General features: G+C 48.3%; 1 protein-coding gene and 1 non-coding gene across 8 annotated transcripts in view; one reads left to right on the forward strand and one right to left on the reverse strand.

The window, feature by feature from the left end:
- Positions 1-2,675: 2,675 nt before the first annotated feature.
- Positions 2,676-2,779, forward strand: LOC112440719 (U6 spliceosomal RNA). The gene has a single exon (XR_003028738.1). It is a non-coding gene; the product is annotated as a U6 spliceosomal RNA (small nuclear RNA).
- Positions 2,780-5,287: 2,508 nt separating this feature from the next.
- The window catches only part of FBXO16 (F-box protein 16), a 72,978-nt gene continuing 57,493 nt past the window's right edge, over positions 5,288-20,772 (reverse strand). For 3 of the 7 annotated variants that reach the window (XM_008956218.4, XM_008956216.4, XM_008956217.4), the window contains one exon: positions 13,196-16,488. In XM_008956218.4, the coding sequence (XP_008954466.1) occupies positions 16,345-16,488 (144 nt within the window). In that variant the 3' untranslated portion in view covers positions 13,196-16,344. Of the gene's footprint in view, positions 8,289-13,195; positions 16,489-17,129; positions 17,156-20,772 lie in introns of those variants that run through there. The other 4 variants (XR_008626366.2, XR_008626367.2, XM_057302995.2 and 1 more) reach the window with 2 other exon arrangements.

The raw sequence follows: 20,772 nt of genomic DNA on the forward strand, positions 1-20,772 counted from the left end.
GGATGCTTTGCAGCTATGCAGGTGGAACACTCCCGAAGCCAGGCTTGCCAGCAGCCTTTCAAAGCATCTCCTCACAAAATATTTCAGTAATTAGAAAGCCCTTAGAAGTAATTTTACCATGGTGAGACCAGGCGCACATCATCCTAATCAAATCATGAACGTGAACCCACAGATAAAGAGATAAGTTGACATTGCGTGCCACCTGGTGAAACTCAATGAGGAGTCGCAGCGTGACTTCTGCCACGTTCCCGTCAAAGATGCAGGACCCAGGTGTTATGAGGAAACGCTAGACAAACCCAAATTGAGGCACAGCCTACAAAATGGCCTGTAATATTCAAAAAAGTCAAGACCTTGAGAGCCAAGGAAACTTGAGGAGCCGCCCCAGGTGGAAGTAGATTCAGCAGAGCAACTGTGTCCAACGTGTGATTATTGCGCTGTAAAGAATGTCATTGAAGTCTGGGCGCCGTGGCTCATGTCTGTAATCCCTGCACTTTGGGAAGCTGAGGCGAGCAGATCACTTGAGGTCAGGAGTTCGAGACCAGTCTGGCCAACATGGCGAAACCCCGTCTCTACTAAAAATCCAAAAATTAGCTGGATGTGGTGGTGGGTGCCTGTTGCCCCAGCTACTTGGGAGGCTGAGGCAAGAGAATCACTTGAATGTGGGAGGTGGAGATTGCAGTGAGCTGAGATCGCACCACTGCACTCCAGCCTGGGTGACAGTGCGAGACTCCATCTCAGGAAAAAAAAAAAAAAAAAAAAAAAGAATGTCATAGAGGCCACAGATGAAAGACGATGAGTCTCTGGGCAGAGAATAGGTGAGTTATTTTGTTCGATTCTTTCAGATAATTTCCTGTCAATTTGAAATTATTTCAGAATAAAAAGAAAGAATAAAATTTACCATCACAACCCTCCCTCCACACCAGCTTTCCCTCAATAGCAGCGACATTCCCCGAGTCACCCGAGCTTAAACACTTTAGTATCATCTTTGATTCCTCTCCCATCCCTCCCCTGCCCACTTCCCCACCACCCTAAGTCCTGCTAATTCTTTTTAAAATGCCTCTCACATAGCTACCTTTTTAATTAAATCTCCAAATTAAAAAAAAATGACTCTACCTACCTCACATAATCATTTTAAGTAGTGTCTGTGAAGAGAATTTGTATACCTAAAGTACTGTATAAACACAAGATCTTCTTGCACCAACTCAAGCCTGGATTACTGCTGTTTACTGCTGCAATCTCCTAACGGGTCTTCCTGTCTCTCCTTGCTCCCTTTACCAACCCATCCTGTATAGGGTTACCGGAGTAATCTGCCTAAAAGCACATTTTATCCTTTCAAGACCTTGCTTCCCACGGTCCACTGCAGGACTTAATCCATGTTCCCTGGGAAGACTGTGGTCTATGAGCTGAACCAAAACGGTCTGCCCTTGTATCAGATAACCCTGACCTTTCCCCAATTCATAGAGAAAAGAAGTTAGTGGATAGAACTTTCTCAGTTTGTAAATATTTTTTCCCTATATGTACTTGTTTTTCTGTAGTAGTAAATCCAAGCTTTCATCTGCTACTCTTGTAGATGACAAAATGAATGATTAAGCAGCAAATAAATCGTAAAGATTTGACCACAGCAGATCATATTTACTTCGATAGATTGGTTTTCTCATGGGCACATACAGGTGGTTTTGATTTTTATAATGCACATCAATTAATTATATAGCCATTTTCCTTCTTCAAAAGCGTTTCTGTTTGTTTTGTGATGGAATGCAATATATCAAAATTTTATCATGAATAAGTTAGAGAAAACACCGCCCTCCCGAACAAATACTTGGCCTCTTATTCACAGTTTTTCCAGCCAGATCGCAGCTACTCCCCTTGATAGCAAAGTTGTCTAATCTCTGTTCATTTTTGCTTTCTTATTTGCTTTGCATAAACCACTCCATGTCCCTGATACTCTCCCCCTATTCCTGTCTGCAGAAACCTCCCCAACCTTAAAAGACCAAATTAACTCTCTACTTGGTGAAAACTTCAGAAATCATGATGACTCCTTCTAACTCAGAGCATGTCTTGCCTCTGCTAGTCATCTGGCACTTAATCAAGTACTGCCTAGTGGATTCTTACTTTTTTGTGTGCTCAGCTGTAGTTAACTCATTCTTCTGGCCGGGCACTGTGGCTCACACCTGTAATCCCAGCACTTTCGGAGACAAAGGTGGGTGGATCACCTGAAGCCAGGAGTTCCAGACCAGCCTGACCAACACGATGAAACCCGTCTCTACTAAAAACACAAAACATTAGCTGGGCTGGTGGTGCATGCCTGTCATCCCAGCTACTCTGGAGGCTGAGGCAGGGGACTCGCTTGAACCCAAGGGGCAGAGGTTGCAGTGAGCCGAGATCATGCCACTGCACTCCAGCCTGGGTGACAGAGCTAGACTTTGACTCAAAATAAAAAAATAAAATAAAATAAAAAACTCAATTCTTCTACTTGTCAATGCAAGGATACTTTCCTTTCTGAATTGCATTGGAAGCAGAGAGTTCAAGTGTTGGAGTAAGATAAAATAAGATTGAAAAGCTGTTGGAGAACTTTGTTAGGAGTTCACATTTTGTTTTGTAGCACAGGGTTTCCTACTTTACAAGCTTTAATAGGCATACGAATGGAGGGAGAGCTTATTAAACATGCAGATTCTGTGCTTGCCTCAGCAGTGCATATACTACAATTGAAATGATACAGAGATTAGCATGGCCCCTGTGGGAGGATGACACGCCAATACATGAAGCATTCCATGTCTTTAAAGAAATCAGCTGGACGCAGTGGCTCATGCCTGTAATCCCAGCACTTTGGGAGGCCGAGACGGGCAGATCACGAGGTCAGGAGTTCAAGACCAGCCTGACCAACATGGTGAAACCCCATCTCTACTAAAAATACAAAAATTAGCTGGGTGTGATGGTGCGCATCTGTAATCTCAGCTACTCAGGAGGCTGAGGCAGGAAAATCGCTTGAACCCGGGAGGCAGACATTGCAGTGAGCCGAGATCATGCCACTGTACTCCAGCCTGGGCAACAGAGCGAGACTCTTGTCTCAAAAAAAAAAAAAAAAAAAGAAAGAAAGAAAAGAAAATAAAAAAAGAAAAGAGATCATGGGGATTCTGATTCATTAGGCTTGGGGTAGGGACCAAGCTTCTGCATTTCTAACATGTGCCCCATTAATGCCAATGCATTTTCTCTACTAGCCTTGTAGATGACAAAATGAATGAACAAGCGGCAAATAAATCATAAAGATTCGGCCACAGCAGATCATATTTACAACAGCTTGGTTTTCTCATGGGCACGGAAGAATCACCCCATAGCAAGGCTGTAGGGAAAGCGGAGATAAATGTATCCTTCTTTAAAGAAGGGACTGACTTAGAAAAGAAACAAAACAAGCAGACTAAAACTTTAATATTTTATGAAAGTCTGCAAGTCACTCATAGCATATTTGGAAAAACTTGTCGGATTATATTTACTTTGTTTAACAACATGCAGCAATTGGAATGTAGATGCTGTATGGAGAGTTTTGGCACCAACCTTCCAGAAGTCTGGGCTAGAGGCTTTATCGACCCTTGGTAATCGATTTGGACTCTACTTCCCTGACTCACCCTCGAACCCCTACCCTGTTTTTTTTGTTTTGTTTTGTTTTCTCAAGGTCCATCATTTTAATCCATCCATTTCTTTTTTGAGATGGAGTCTCACTCTGTCACCCAGGCTGGAGTGCAGTGTCATGATCTTGGCCCACTGCAGCCTCCGCCTCCCAGGCTCAAGCAATTCTCATACGTTAGCCTCTGGAGTAGCTGGGATTACAGGCGTGTGCCACCATCCTCGGCTAATTTTTTTTTTTTTTTTTTGTATTTTTTGTAGGGATGGGTTTCGCCATGTTGGCCAGACTGGTGTTTAACTCTTGACCTCAAGCAATCCGCCTGCTTCGGCCTCCCAAAGTGCTGGGATTACAGGCATGAGCCACCTTGCCCAGCCTAATCCATCCATTTATTTTCATCAATACCACTGTCCTTAATCTAGTCCCAAATTATTGCTGCAGCATCTAAAGTCATTTATCTACCTACAGTTTTTCTCCCTCAGATCTATCCTATGTCCCACGAATCTTCTAAAAATATTTCTTTTATCATATCACTTCTGTACGCAGGAACCCACAAAGGCTCTGGTAGCAAACTCTTTCCTCCCTTTGTCCTCTTGCTACTACTGTTACCTCCTCCTCTGTGTCTATCCAAGCATCACCCTTCTTGCTTCCAGGCCTAGGTCAAGATTCACCTTCCTGTAGCCGGGTGCGGTGGCTCACGCCTGTCATCCCAGTGCTTTGGGAGGCCGAGGCAGGCGGATCACTTGAGGTCAGGAGTTCAAGACCAGCCTGGTCAACATGTTGAAACCCCATCTCTACTAAAAATACAAAAATTAGCCGGGCATGGTGGCACATGCCTATAGTCTCAGCTACTCAGGAGGCTGAGACAGGAGAATCACTTGAACCTGGGAGGCAGAGGTTGCAGTGAGCCAAGATGGTGCCACTGCACTCCAGCCTGGGCAACAGAGACAGACTCTGTCTCAAAAAAAAAAAAAAAAAAAAAAGATTCAGCTTCCTTTTTGTATCTGGCTTATTTCACTCAGTGTAATGTCCTCAAGGTTCATCCATGTTGTAGCATGGGTCAGAATTTCCTTCCTTTTTAAGGCTGAATAATATTCCATGGTATGAATGGACCACATTTTGCTTCTCCATTCATCTCTCAATGGTCCCTTGGGCTGCTTCCACCTCTGGGCTATTGTGAAGAATGCTGCTGTGAACATGGGTGTACAAACATCTGTTTGAGCCCCTGTTTTCAGTCCTTTTGTGTATTTCCCCAGATGTGTGATGACTGGATCACATGGAAATTCTGTTTAGTTTCTTGAAGAACGTCATACTGTGTTTTGTTTGTTTTTTGAGACAGAGTCTCGCTCTGTCACCCAAGCTGGAGCGCAGTGGCATGATCTCAGCTCACTGCAACCTCTGCCTCCCAGGTTCAGGCAATTCTCCTGCCTCAGCCTCCTGAGTAGCTGGTATTATAGGCACACACCACCACGCTCCGCTGATTTTCTGTATTTGTAGTAGAGACACTGTTTCACTATGTTGGCCAGGCTGGTCTTGAACTCCTGACCTCAAATGATCTGCCTGCCTTGGCTTCCCAAAATGCTGGGATTACAGGCGTGAGCCACCGCTCTCGGCCCATACTGTTTGTTTTTTTTTTAATTGCAGGTGCACAATTTTACATTCCCATCAGCAATGGACAAAAATTCTAATTTTTCCACCTCCTCGAAAACTTATTTTCTGTTTTGTTTGTTGTTGATAACAGCCATCCTAATGGGTGACATGGTTGGTTACTTTTTTTTTTTTTTTTTTTTGAGACAGAGTCTTGCTCTGTTGCTAGGCTGGAGTGCAGTGGTGTGCCTCCCGGGTTCAACCGATTCTCCTGCCTCAGCCTCCCGCGTAGCTGGGACTACTGGCGTGCCGCCACCTTGCCCAGCTAATTTTTGTATTTTAGTAGAGACGAGGTTTCAACATGTTGACCAGGCTGGTCTCGATCTCCTGACCTCGTGATCCACCCAGCTCGGACTTCCAAAGTACTGGGATTACAGGTGTGAGCGAGTGCGCCCCGCCAGTTGGTTACCTTTTTAAGTGGTTATGTTTCTTTAGACTATAAGTTGTTCAAAAACTGACAATGTGATTATTTGCTTGAATGATGCTAATGGAATCAAAGACTTGAGTGGAATAAGTGAGTGATTCTCTAAGGGTGTCAGCATATATATTCAAAATTTCCCAGAGCCCCTCCGTAGTAGTAGGGAAAGCTGTGTTTTCAGGAACACCAGTCCTGTTTGAGTTTTTGAGACACAAATGGGCAGTAGTGATGTGCCCTGAACTCAAAAGAGGGGAAGGAGCGCCCTCTTGTGTCCATTCTCAGCTGGTGTCAGTGACTACAGAAGCCTGCTGAGAAATGTACATTTCGGATCTTCCAAAGACATTCCAATGACAGTGCTACTGTCAAACGCCAATCATGTGTCTACTACGTGAAAGAAAATGTGGAAATATGGAATGAATGAAACTGGAATGCTTTGAAGAATTCCCAACCTAGTGGGGAGATAAGATACATGCAGAAATCACTCGAATAGAAGACAGATTGAGCAAAATGGACAGTATATATAACGTGAATACGGGAAGATCAAGACTTCGAAGGGGAGAGAAGTCCAGATTCACATCAAAATGTAAACCTGGCCGGTTAAGGAGGAGTTTGAGATGGCACTGGGGTTTTGTGTGTTTTTTGTTTTTGTTTTTTTTGCTGTGTGTGTGTGTGTGTGTGTGTGTGTGTGTGTATGGAGACGGAGTCTCACTCTGTCGCCCAGGCTGGAGTGCATTGACGCAATCTCAGCTCAATGCAACCTCTGCCTCCTGGGTTCCAGTGATTCTCCTGCCTCAGCTTCCCAAGTAGCTGGGATTACAGGCACCCACCACCACGGCCAGCTAATTTTTGTATTTTTAGTAGTAACGGGGTTTCACCATGTTGGCCAGGCTGGTCTTGAGCTCCCGACTTCAAGTGATCTGCCCACCTTGGCCTCCCAAAGTGCTAAGATTACAGGTGTGAGCCACTTCGCCCAGCCAGCACTGGGGTTTTTTAATGGTACCAGCTTCCGCTTGTCTGGACCTGGGAGGGCCAACCACATAGGTCTAGTTGTCGGGTTCCCTAGTCCTTTGGAGCGAGCACCCCAGAACTCACAATTTCCCCGTCTTCTCAGTAGTGCCCTTCCCACAGCTGTCTCTCTCTTGAGTTTCATCCCCCGAACTCTCCCTTTCCTAAATTGGCTGATGGCAGGGGCACTGTCTCCATAGCTTCCGCTGTCCGTCATGCACACAAAGAAACTTACATAGGTCCTCTGGTTTTAGGATTTTGCAAATATAATCAGGGTAGGGATGAGTTACAAAGGATTAAGTACCTCTTGAAATCTCTGTTTCTGAGAGCAGGCTTCTGCCATCCTCTTAGAGCCCTGAGGAGGTGACGCTCCCAACCCTTGGTCTGCATCCTTCTGTCTATCTCTCCCTCTCTTTTTTTTTTTTTGTAGCATAAGAATGCAAGTGTTCGACATTACAGGCTTGGCAAACATTTTTTTTTGTGCGTGTGTGTGTGTGTGTTTTGTTTTGTTTTGTTTTGTTTTTTGTTTTTAGTCTCACTCTGTCGCCCAGGCTGAAGTGCAGTGGCGCAATCTTGGCTCACTGCAACCTCCACTGCCCGGGCTCAAATGATTCTCCTGCCTCCCTGTCCTGAGTAGCTAGGATTACAGGTACCCACCATCACAGCCGGTTAATTTTTGTATTTTTAGTGCAGACAGGGTTTCGCCATGTTGACCAGGGTGGTCTCAAACTCCTGACCTCAAGTGATCCACCCGCCTCGGCCTCCCAAAGTGCTGGCATTACAGCCATGAGCCACTGCGCCCGGCCATGCATCCTTCTTTACTGTACTGGAGCTAACCTCTCTTTTTTTATTTGGCTTTTGCTTGTTTATTTTATTTAGAGACAGAGTCTCGCTCTGTTACTCAGACTGGAGTCTTGAGCTCCTGCAGCTTTGAACACCTGGGTGCAAGTAACCCCTACTGCTTCAGCCTTCCAAGCAGCTGGGACTGCAGTCATGCACCACTGTGCTCAGCTAATTTTTAAAAAAATTTTTTGTGGACACGTGGTCTCACTATGTTTCCCAGACTGGTCTAAAACTCCTGGCCTCCAGCGATTCTCCCGCCTCAGCCTTCCAAAGGGCTGGGATGACAGGCGTTAGCCACCAACCCAGGCCTGGTGCTGACCTCTCTTCCTCGGAAGTACTGCTTCTCAGCACAAATGCTGAATGAAGGTGGAATCAAAGCATGGCAGGAGATAGGGAGAAATACCCAGATAGAAAGAAACCAGAGTTTCTGGGGAAGCTGCAAGGTGGAAAGAGCAGATCTTCGGAGTCAAACACATCTGGGTTGAAATCCCAGCTCTGCTTCTTCATAGCTGTGGCCACTTTCAGCACATGAGGATAAAAATACCTACCTATTACCACATAAGATTCTTGTGAAGATTGGATAAGATAGAGCACAAAAATAGTTGAGGAAGTATCTGGTTTAATAAATACCTGTCACTTTCCCCCTTGCCCTCCGCACCTCCTTTGTATCCTGAAGTTTCTGTAAGTGTCACGGCTCTGTCTGAGGCTTCTAGGTCAGTTGCACAATAACTGAGATGACTTTTACGGCAACAAGAGCTGCATGGGAAGCAGAAGCATCATTGCTTTGTTGGCATTCTGGGGTAGGGTGGTGTGGGGAAGATATTTCCAAACCATCCTAATTACCTCCCAAAACTCCAGTTTCCCAAGCCAGAAAACTAAGAGTCCTTAATTTCTCCTCCTCTTTCCTCCTACCTCTAAGAAAGTTCTTTTTTTTTTTTCTTTTTTTCTTTACGGAGTCTCTCTCTGTTGCCAGGCTGGAGTACAGTGGCACCGTCTCGGCTCACTGCAACCTCTGCCTCCCTGGTTCAAGCGATTCTTCTGCCTCAGCCTCCCAAGTAGTTGGGATTATAAGTGTGTGCCACCACACCCAGCTAATTTTTGTATTTTTAGTAGAGATGGGGTTTCACCAGCTTGGCCAGGATGGTCTCAATCTCCTGACTTTGTGATCTGCCCACCTCAGCCTCCCAAAGTGCTGGGATTACAGGCCTGAGCCACCTCACCCAGCTAAGAAAATTCTAAGTTCTGCTATTTCTCCTGAAGACATTCTACAACCTCCTTGTTTTCTCTTTACCCTCCTCCACTACTTTCAGTTCAAGTCACCAGCATCTTTTCCCTGGAAAACTGTGATGGCCCCAAACTGGTCTTCAGTGTTGCCCCTCTCCTGCATTATCCAGAAGCCAGAGCTCTTTCTTTTTTTTTTTTTTTTTTCTGCCAAACATACAGGTATTTATTTGCAAGCTGACCCAAAGAGGCATGATTGCTTTAGCAATTATAAAATCAGATCTGTCAACAGAAAACTTTTTTTTTTTAATTTAATTTAATTTAATTTAATTTAATTTAATTTTATTTTATTTTTTATTGATCATTCTTGGGTGTTTCTCGCCGAGGGGGATTTGGCAGGGTCACAGGACAATAGTGGAGGGAAGGTCAGCAGATAAACAAGTGAACAAAGTTCTCTGGTTTTCCGAGGCAGAGGACCCTGCGGCCTTCCGCAGTGTTTGTGTCCCTGGGTACTTGAGATTAGGGAGTGGTGATGACTCTTAACGAACATGCTGCCTTCAAGCATCTGTTTAACAAAGCACATCTTGCACCGCCCTTAATCCATTCAACCCTGAGTGGATACAGCACATGTTTCAGAGAGCACAGGGTTGGGGGTAAGGTCACAGATCAACAGGATCCCAAGGCAGAAGAATTTTTCTTAGTACAGAACAAAATGAAAAGTCTCCCTTGTCTACCTCTTTCTACACAGACACGGCAACTATCCGATTTCTCAATCTTTTCTCCACCTTTCCCCCCTTTCTATTCCACAAAACCGCCATTGTCTTCATGGCCCGTTCTCAATGAGCTGTTGAGTACACCTCCCAGATGGGGTGGTGGCCGGGCAGAGGAGCTCCTCACTTCCCAGTAGGGGCGGCCGGGCAGAAGCGCCCCTCACCTCCCGGACGGGGCGGCTGGCCAGGCAGGGGGTTGACCCCCCACCTCCCTCCCGGACGGCTGGCCGGGCAGAGGGGCTCCTCACTTCCCAGTAGGGGCGGCCGGGCAGAGGCGCCCCTCACTTCCCCGACGGGGCGGCTGGCCCGGCGGGGGGCTGACCCCCCCACCTCCCTCCCGGACGGGGGGCTGACCCCCCCACCTCCCTCCCGGACAGGGCGGCTGGCCAGGCAGAGGGGCTCCTCACTTCCCGGTAGGGGCGGCCGGGCAGAGGCGCCCCTCACCTCCCGGACAGGGCGGCTGGCCGGGCGGGGGGCTGACCCCCCACCTCCCTCCCGGACGGGGCGGCTGGCCGGGCAGAGGGGCTCCTCACTTCCCAGTAGGGGCGGCTGGGCAGAGGCGCCCCCCACCTCCCGGACAGGGCGGCTGGCCGGGCGGGGGGCTGATACCCCCACCTCCCTCCCGGACGGGGCGGCTGGCCAGGCGGGGGGCTGATCCCCCCACCTCCCTCCCAGACGGGGCGGCTGGCCGGGCGGGGGGCTGACCCCCCCACCTCCCTCCCGGATGGGGCGGCTGGCCGGGCGGGAGGCTGACCCCCCCACCTCCCTCCCGGACGGGGCGGCTGGCCGGGCAGAGGGGCTCCTCACTTCCCGGTAGGGGCGGCCGGGCAGAGGCGCCCCTCACCTCCCGGACGGGGCGGCTGGCCGGGGGGGGGGGCCGACCCCCCCACCTCCCTCCCGGACGGAGCGGCCGGCCGGGCAGAGGGGCTCCTCACTTCCCAGCAGGGGCGGCCGGGCAGAGGCGCAGAGCTCTTTCAAATGCCAGTCTTAGCAAGTCACTCTCGTCTTTAAAATCCTGTCCTGATTGCTCAGCTATCTTGGAGATAAAGTCTTAACTGCTTGGCTTGGCTTCCTGTTTGGGCTCCTGGCTACCTTTTCCGCTATCTCTCTTTTCCAACCCTGCTGCAACCCAGCCCCAATTCTCTAGGGTCCAGCTGCACTGGACATTTTCCAAGGACCACTCACAGTGACAAGGGGTTTCCTGGATGTGGACCTTGTGGTGCTAACGCCAGGACAGCCCTGGCAAACCAGGATGCTTGGTCACCCAGGTTTGGCCTGGGGTCTCTGCTTATTTTATTCCTCTCCTTCCTCTCTCTGGAAAGCTCCTCCTTGTACACTCACCTCCTAGTTACTATGAAATACCATTCATCCCATCCCAGGTTTCTTTATGTTTCTTTCTTTCTTTTTTTTTTTTTGTTTCAAGACAGGGTCTCGCTCTGATACCCAGGCTGGAGTGCAGTGGTGCAATCTCGGCTCACTGCAACCTCTGCCTCTTGGGTTCAAGCAATTCTAGTGCCTCAGCCTCCCGAGTAGTTGGGACTGCAGGCGCGTGCCACCATGCCTGGCTAAATTTTGTACTTTTTTAGTAGAGTCAGGGTTTCACCATGTTGGCCAGACTGATCTCGAACTGCTGACCTCAAGTGATCCACCTGCCTCAGCCTCCCAAAGTGCTGGGATGACAGGCGTTGAGTCACCGTGCGTGACCCATCTGGAGTTTCTGCTTGGACATCACTTCTGCAATGCCCCGTGGAGTGGCTTACTTCTTCCTTCTGTGAGCTCTCACAGCCTGGCTGCTCTGTCTCCTTCGCAGCTATGATCAGCTCATTGAAGGCAGGAACAGTTTCTTTCTCATACCTGTATTCCCAGAGACTCGCACGAGTCTGGTGCAAAGTGGGCATTCAGAAAGTTTTGCTGAATGTGGCCGGGTGCGGTGGCTCACGCCTGTAATCCCAGCACTTTTGGAGGCCGAGGGGGGTGGATCCCCTGAGGTCAGGAGTTCTAGACCAGCCTGGCCAACATGGTGAAACCCCGTCTCTACTAAAAATACAAAAATTAGCCAGGCATGGTGGCAGGCACCTGTAATCCCAGCTACTCGGGGAGGTGGGGTGCCAAGGCAGGAGAATCGCTTGAACCCGGGAGGTGGAGGTTGCAGTGAGCCGAGATCACGCCATTGCACTCCAGCCTGGGGACAAGAGCGATACTTTAAAAAAAAAAACTTTTGCTGAATGAATGAGTATCAGCACAGTTTACCAACCATTACCTGGTTCCTACCACAATGGGAGATGTGCCACTTCACATGCCTGTGTCCTATGTATGGCAAGAGTTGCCCAGGGAATCATCCTGAGGCAGAGAGTCTACCCCAAAATGATCACAAGACTATTTCCCATCCCACATGTTCTTCTAGAACCTTGCAGCTCTCCCAAGTCTGTGTCCTCTCTGCTTGAAATTGGACAAACCCCTCCGGCCAGCTGGGGATGGTGGAAGAGACTAGGAGACTTCCAAGGCTGGGACCTCAAAGCTGATTCCGGTTCAATTTGGCTCTCTCTTGGGACCCTCATCCTTAGAACCCAACCCCTCTGCCAATGAGAACCCCAGGCCACATGGAGAGGTAAAGGGGCCCCGCCCTCAGTCCTGGCTGAGCTCTCAGTGGGTGGCACACACCCACTTTCCAGCCATGTCCCTGTATCCCCTCGGACATGGATCCTGCAGCCCTCGGTTGAGAGGACCTGGAGGATGCTGTGTGGGTCGGAGACAAGCCCTCCCCACAGAGCCCAAACCACAGATTCATGAGGAAAATGACAGACTTGTTGCAAGCAAGTGCATTCAGGGTGATTTGTTACTTGTAGATAACCCAAATACAGCTTAAGACAACATGCAGGCCGGGCGTGGGGGCTCACGCCTGGAATCCCGGTACTTTGGGGGGCCAAGGCGGGAAGATTGCTTGAGCCCAGGAGTTCAAGACCAGCCTGGGCAACATAGGGAGACCCCATCTCTACAAAAAATTAAAAAATTAGCTGGGTGTGGTGGCACATGCCTGTAATCCCAGCTACTCAGGAGGCTGAGGTGGGAGGACCGCTTGGAACCTGGGAGGTCCAGGCTGCAGTGAGCTGTGAAGGGGCCACTGCACTCAGCCTGGGCCACAGAGAGGTCCTATCTCAAAAAAAAGACAACGCACAGTCTCTGGCACTGGAGGAGCCCTTCTTTCTCCTGATATGTCCTTGCCCCAGGGGATCTTGGCTTATTCTGAAAGGGGCTGGGAACGGACTCTGGTCTGGCCCATTCAAACATCTGCCTGCAATGTGAGAGGCTCATGATATAATCAAAGAATGCTCTGGGACAAAGGGGGTTGGACATGCGGAGCTGCAGGCCATCCCAGCTTATCCGTTTGTCCCTGGCTCCTGGGGGCCGCCCAGGAGGAAACCCTTCCTGACAGCCATCTTCTTTTGGAACACATGGGAGGAACACAAGATCTCAACTCAGGGAGACACATTCGCTTCACCCTGGATGGGACAAACAAATCAGCTGAACCCACCTATCATTTGGGCATCAATACCACTGTGTCTGGGATCATCCTCCCAGGCCACTATCTTAAACCATGCAAAAGTATATATTTACAATATGTAGCATAAGGACACAAGTGTTCAACATTACAAGCCTGGCAAACATGTGTGGGTTTTGTTTTGTTTTGTTTTGTTTTGTTTTGTTTTGAGACAGAGTCTTACTCTGTCACCCATGCTGGAGTGCAGTGGTACGATCTCGGCTCACTGCAACCTCCACCTCCCGTGTTCAAACGATTCACCTGCCTCAGCCTCATGAGTAGCTGGGACTACAGGTGTCTGCCACCACACCAGGCTAATTTTTGTATTTTTAGTAGAGATGGAGTTTCCACATGTTGGCCAGGCTGGTCTCGAACTGCTGGCCTCAAGTGATCCATCCACCTCGGCCTCCCAAAGTGCTGGGACTACAAGCATGAGCCATGGTGCCCAGCCTGTTCTTCTTCTTCTTCTTTTTTTTTTTTTTTTGACAGGGTCTTGCTCTGTTGCCCAGGCTGGATGGCAGTGGAGCAATCACAGCTCACTGTAGCCTTGACTTCCTGGGCCCAAGCCATCCTCCCACCTCAGCCCCCTGAGTAGCTGGGACCGCAGGCACATGCTACCTGGCTAATTGTTCTTTGGTTTTTTGTAGAATCAAGGTCTCCCTATGTTACTCAGGCTGATCTTGAACTCTCAGGCTCAAACTTGGCCTCATAAAGTGTTGGGATTACAGGCATGAACCCCCGCACCCAGCTAACATTTGTTTTTCTATCATTCTGCTTTACCTAGATAAATAAGAATCCTAGAGGCTGGGTGTGGTGGCTCACACCTGTAATCCCAGCACTTTGGGAGGCCGAGGCAGGTGGATCACCTGAGGTCAGGAGTTCGAGACCAGCCTGACCAACATGGTGAAACCCTGTCTCTACTAAAAATACAAAAATTAGCCGGGCGTGGTGGCAGACGCCTGTAATCCCAGCTACTCGGGAGGCTGAGGCAGGAGAACTGCTTGAACCTGTGAAGCGGAGGTTGCAGTGAGCCGAGATCGCGCCACTGCACTCCAGCCTGGGCGACAGAATGAGACTCTGTCTCAAAAAAAAAAAAAAAAAAAAAAAAAAAAGAATCCTAGAATGGCAACTTCCAGGACACTGAATTGGTTACATGAGTAGGTGTTTTAGTTCAGAATGTATGACTAATATATTTGCAGCTAAGTGATATTTTCTGTTTTCTAATAACTCCTCCAAGCCCTTTCCCATTGCCAAACACAGTGACAGTTCCTCCCCTGGAAGTGTGTGCTTTTCTTCCGCTGTGCTGGTCATTCCCCAGCATCCCACTCATATCCCACCCTCCCCACCCAGACCCACGGGCCACCCTTGCCAGCCTTGTCTCTGCCTTGAGAAGCTGGCATCTGCCAGCACTCTGGGGTTCTCTGCTCTGACTTCCAGATGGGTTTAATCAAAGGGAGGTGCTGTTGAAAGTGAGGAAGGCTGGGAAGGGAGAGAGGTGGGGTCTTCTCCCTCTTCCCTCCCTGCTATGCCTTGGGGGTTTTTTTGTTGCTGTTGTTTGGTTTTGTTTTCTAGAGATGGTGTCTCACTATGTTGCCCAGGCTGGTCTCAAACTCCTAGGCTCTAGTGCTCCCACCTCGGCCTCCCAAAGTGCTGGGATTACAGGTGTGAGCCACTGTACCCAGTTCCCAGGCTTCAGTTTTGACGTGGCTGTGTTGCTCGGCCACACTGCACATGTTCTGGTGGACGGCGCCTCTTCCGTGGCTACAGCTCTCACTGGCCCCAGGAACTCCACCTTCTCTCTCCCCTTTGCTCTCCAGCCTAAGGGATGATAAGGTTTTCTGCTGTTGCCAGTTCCTGGGCGCTTCACCAGCCCTTCTTCATGCTCTTTTTATTTATTTATTTTGAGACAGAGTCTCACTTTGTTGCCCAGGCTGGAGTACAGTGGCGCCATCTCGGCTCACCGCAACCTCTGCCTTCCGGGCTCAAGTGATTCTCATCATGCCTCAGCCTCCAGAGTAGCTAGGACTACTGGCATGTACCACCATGCCAAGCTAATTTTTTCTTTTCTTTTTTTTTTTTTTTTTTTGTGAGATGGGGTTTCACCATGTTGCCCAGGCTGGTCTTGAACTCAGGGGCTCAAGCGATATGCCCACCTCAGCCTCCCAAAGTGCTAGGATTACAGGTGTGAACCACTGTACCCGGCTCCTTCTTCATCCTCTTAACTCTGCCCACAGCATGTGTTATGGGCTACACTATGTCTCCCACAAATTCTATGCGGAAATCTTAACCCCTGGGACCCCAGAATGTGACTGTATTTGGAGATACAGTCTTTAAAGAGATGGTTAGGGTTAAATGAGGTGGTTAGGGTGGGCTGTAACCCAATAGGACTGGCGTCCTTTTAAGAAATTAAGGCCAGGCGTGGTGGCTCACGCCTGTAATCCCAGCACTTTGGGAGGCCAAGGCCAGTGGAACACCTGAGGTCAGGAGTTCGAGACCAGCCTGGCCAATATGGTGAAACCCTGTCTCTACTAAAAATACAAAAAATTAGCTGGGCATCATGGCAGGTGCCTGTAATCCCAGCTACTCCAGAGGCTGAGGTGGGAGAATTGCCTGAACCCGGGAGGTGGAGGTTGCAGTGAGCCAAAGTTGTGCCATTACACTCCAGCCTGGGAAAAAAGAGCGAAACTCCATCTCAAAAAAGAAAAAAAAAAAAAAAAGAAGGAGAAGGAAAAATTAAGAAACAGACACATACAGAGGGATGACCACATGAGAATGCAGGGAGAAGACGGCATCTACAAGCCCAGAGAGAGGCCTCAGGAGAAACCAACCCTGCCAGATCTTGGACGTCTAGCTTCCAGAACTGCAAGGAAATAAATTCCTGTTGTCGAAGGTTCCCGGTCTGTGGTGCAGCCCTAGCAAACTAAGATACCACGGTAAACAGCCCCTCCATTCAACTGCTCATGCAGCCTTGGGAGTGAGCCTGTAGCCTTCTGGGACCTGCCTCACCCACCCAGTATTACCAATGGTGCCATCATATGTCCCATCACCAACCTCATGATATCTATCATCATGTTTCTGCATCCGTAAATCTGTCCACATTTATGCCATGAATTCCTTTTTACTGAGATGCCGTAGGACTCACTACCACAGTAAGTACTTAAGCTGAAAGAGTTTCTAATGGGAGCCAAGTAAATTCCGCTCTCCACCGTGCAAAGCATCTTGTCATTTCTATAATAAAAATCTTTCCATGTTCAGTCCACTTTGGCTCTGGAACCTGGATGAGTCATGCTTGGGGCCCAGGGTGCCTGTGAAGATGCTGCATGAGAATTTCAGCTGTGGTGGCAGTGGCTGGGAGTCCCACTGACTCAGGGGGAGGCCAGGCGAGATGAGCTGGAACTTTTAGGGGAGAGCTGGCACTTAGGGACATCTAGAAAGGAAAAAGGAATCATGAAAGCAAGGGTTATTGAAACACCAAGGGAGCTATCTAGTTAAACTTATTTTTAATGACATAAAACAATTTTACAAAATTATAGGGCTGGATGGGATTTATTGAGATTTCCCAACTTCACTCCCCTCTGCCCCCATGCAATCTTCACCCTGAGCTACAGATAATACGGTCTTTAGCGTCCAAAGTGCTCTCACTAACATTATTTCATCTGAACCTCAAGATCACATGTGGTAGAGAGGATAGTATTAATAAGTTTCATTTTGCAAATAAATGAAACTGAGGAATTTGAGTGACAGTCCAAGTTCACACAGCTAAAAAGTGTCACAGCTGGGGCTGGAGACTTGGGATTTTTAGATGAGAGTATTGACATCATTCCCATATTTTAATTTTAAATATTTTTAAAAATAGATATTTTTTAGAGATGAGGTCTCCCTATGTTGCCCAGGCTGGTCTTGAATTCTTTGATCCTCTCGCCTCCGCCTCCCAAAGTGCTGAGATTATCAGCGTGAGCCACTGTGCCCAGCCCGTTCCCATAATTTACACTCTCCATTAATCAATACATGCACACGATCTCTCTAAAAAGGCAAATGTCACAGGTTGACATCACAACCGAAACTCACAGTGGGAAGGGATTTCTCCTCGACATCTGGCCGCGAGCAGGAAAGGGAAGAGAATGGAGAGAGGAAAAGAAAGAAATAATCCGAGCTGAGCTTGAAGGGAGAGAGAGTGAGGCACTCTTTAAAGTTCTCCCTTATCTTGGTTCCAACTGTGCAAGGAGAGACCTAAGAGGATTGGGCTGAACACAGATACCGTAGCCTCCCCCGAGCACAATGCCCCCCCGTTACTCCATACTAAGCTGGCAAGTCACAGGAGTCAGATCAGAGTCCTTGTCACATCTCTCTAACACCGTGGCGGGTATGTTTGCAATACACAGGGTTTCTGTAAGTCTGTGAAAATCCTACTTTAGACTTTATTTGACTCAGCAATGACATCCGCCGATGACAGCTCCCTGGTCCTCCCCTCCAGCTAACATGCTCCCTCTCATTCCACAAGGAAGCTCCACACCTGCCTGAAGTGCTCTCTGTAGTCCTCCCGTAAGTCTAACCTGTCCTTCCAGGCCTGCCTTCCTGCAAGAAGCTTGCATGTCTCCATCCACAGGAAGTTTCCAGCAGGTGGATTCCCAAAGCCTTTATTATTGACTTCTCTGGCTTTGTGTTGAACGTATGCTCTAAAGCATTAGTACTCACTTCTAAGTGTAATTCTTTGTCCCCCAATGAGGCTGCAAACTCCCTGCAAACAAAACTGAAATCTGTATTTTATTTTATTTTTGAGACAGGGTCTCACTCAGTCTCCAAGGCTGGAGTGCAGTGGCATAATCACAGCTCACTGCAGCCTTGACCTCCTGGGTTCAAGCAATCCTCCCACCTCAGCCTCCCGAGTAGCTGGGACTACAGGTATGCACAACCACGCCTGGCTAATTTTTTTACTTTTTCTTTTGTAGAGATGAGGGTCTTCCTATGTTGCCTAGGCTGGTCCTGAACTCCCAAGCTCAAGCAATCCTCCCGCTTTGGCCTCCCAAAGTGCTGGGATTACAGGCCCACTGTGCCCAGCCAAAGCTGAAAGCTTACACTTCATTGAATCGACAGGTGTCTGCCTATAGTAGGTGCAGACATGTTTGTTGATTTTTCTGGGAAAGAGTGGGCAAAACTGGGGTTAAAGTAGCAAGTTGTTAGCATCGAAAAGGAAAACGGGTAAGAGATGGGAGTAAATAATCTTCCCTCGTTTGCAGTTTTCGGTGTTGTTTAAGGTCCCTGTAGCAGAAGTATTTTCATTGCTGTTTCAAGATCAGCATAAGGTAAGAAAATAAACAGGAAGGTTCCTCTATGCTCTTTTAGTAACAATGAAGATAAAAATAATACCTGTTGAATGGCCAGGTGCAGTGGCTCATGCCTGTAATCCTAGCACTTTGGGAGGCCAAGGCAGGTGGATCACCTGAGATCAGGAGTTGAGACCAGCCTGGCCAACATGGTGAAACCCTCTCTCTACTAAAAATGAAAAAAATTAGCTGGGCATGGTGGTGGGTGCCTGTAATCCCAGCTACTCAGGAGACTGAGGCAGGAGAATCTCTTGAACCTGGGAGGCAGAGGTGACAGTGAGCAAGACCGCGCCATTGCACTCCAGCCTGGGCAACAAGAGTGAAACTCCATCTCAAAAAATATAAATAAATAAAATAAAATAATACCTGTTAAATAAAGAAAAGGCCTAGCTCTCTATGATACAAGAATGGGCTAGTCACATCTCACCTGTAACAGTTTCAAATTTAATCCTATTACCATGCAACGCTTATCTGTCACTGCATTTGCAAAACCCCTTTCTCCTGAGTCCCCAGGCAGTTCACAGGTCCAGGCAGGCTCCTCACAGCCCTCCCTTTTCACCGTGGCAGGCCCCAGGGCCTCCCCTGCTCTCCTCTCCTCTTGGTAGCTGTCACCACCCATCCAGACTATGGCATTTCTCTTCCCTCCAATATGGGCTGAGGGAAGATGGTCTCCTTCAGCCACCATTCCTTGTGGTCCCGGAACACAAGCTGACAGACCCTCTTCATTTTGAGACTTTCATGTCCATTATTACAAGAGAAAAGACAAGATTTAAGGGAGAAAACATGGGGAAGTTCTATAAATGGGTAAAAATCTTTCTGGATCCTGCTCTATAGCACCTGACTATCTGGCTGAAATAACTAGAAGTTTCTTCTATACCAATGTTGGGGTCTCCAAAACCTTTTCTTTCCTACTGATCTTTTCCCTTGGCTGTGAATCCACCCCCACCTTCTTCCCCCAGAAAGGTCTGTCTTCACAGCACATAGACTTAACAGCAAGAAGCATCTTAGCAGGATAACTGAGGACTAGTTTCACATAGTTTAACTTCTGAGCACCTCCAGACGCGGCAAGGCACATTTCATGACACCTCTATTCTCTGTGAGAATCTTCCCTAAAGGGCATTTTCCTATGGCTCCTCAGGGATTATTTTTGCTTTTCTCACTCTTTGAAAATAATTAAGCTTGTTTATTTTTTGAATAGGTTACTTTTCTACATAGTTCAATATTCAAAAATTACAAAAGCATTCAGCGAAAAATCTCCCCCCACCTCATCCTCGAGCCTCCTAGTTCCTTTTCTCAAAGTTACCAGGGTTGTGTTTTTTTTCTGTTTTGTTTTTGGTTTTGTCTACTTCCAGTGATATTGCATATGCAGGTGAGCAAACGTAGACATAAAACGCAAATGTACTGTCCCCCTTTCCTTTTTCACACAACTGGCAGCATGCTGTGAACACCACTGCTGTTTGCTCACTATATATGTGAGAGGCTATGTATGGAGTGTGTGTGTGTGTGTGTGTGTGTGTGTGTGTGTGTGACTGTTACAAATCAATACACGAGGCCGGGTGCAGTGGCTCACGCCTGTAATCCCAGCACTTTGGGAGGCCGATGTGGGCGGATCACCTGAGGTCAGGAGTTCCAGACCAGCCTGGCCAACATGGTGAAACCCTATCCCTACTAAAAATACAAAAATTAGCGGGGCGTGGTGGCGGGTGCCTGTAATCCCAGCTACTCAGGAGGCTGAGGCAGCAGAATCGCTTGAACCTGGGAGGCAGAGGTTGCAGTGAGCCAAGATTGCACCACTGCACTCCAGCCTGGGCAACGGAGTGAGACTCCATCTCAAAACAAAACAAAACAAAACAACAACAACAACAAAAACCCAAATTAATACAGGAAGAACTTCTCTAGTCTTTCAATGGCTGTAGAGCAGTTCACATCCAGATGAACCATACTGATGGATATTTGGGCCATTTTCGATGTTTGCTTTTACAAACGACACCAACATGAATGACCCTTTACGAATGTGCAGGCTCCTCTGCTGCAGCTGTCTGCTTTCTGGTAGGTGGACGTTGCCCATGGCCATGCCGTCCATCAGCATTCCTAGTGCTGCCCTGGAACACCATCATAAGAATATTCCAGCCAGGCATGGTGGCTCACGCCTGTAATCCCAGCACTTTGGGAGGCCAAGGCGGGCGGATCACCTAAGGTCAGGCATTCGAGACCAGTCTAGTAAACATGGTGAAACCCCATCTCTACTAAAAATACCAAAGAAATTTAGCGGGGTGTGGTGGTGCACTCCTGTAATCCCAGCTAATTGGGAGGCTGAGATGGGAGAATCACTTGAACTTGGGAGGCGGAGGTTGCAGTGAGCCGAGATTGCACCACTGCACTCCAGC

This window comes from Pan paniscus, chromosome 7, assembly GCF_029289425.2.
Source record: "Pan paniscus chromosome 7, NHGRI_mPanPan1-v2.0_pri, whole genome shotgun sequence".
NCBI classification, from domain to species: domain Eukaryota; kingdom Metazoa; phylum Chordata; class Mammalia; order Primates; family Hominidae; genus Pan; species Pan paniscus.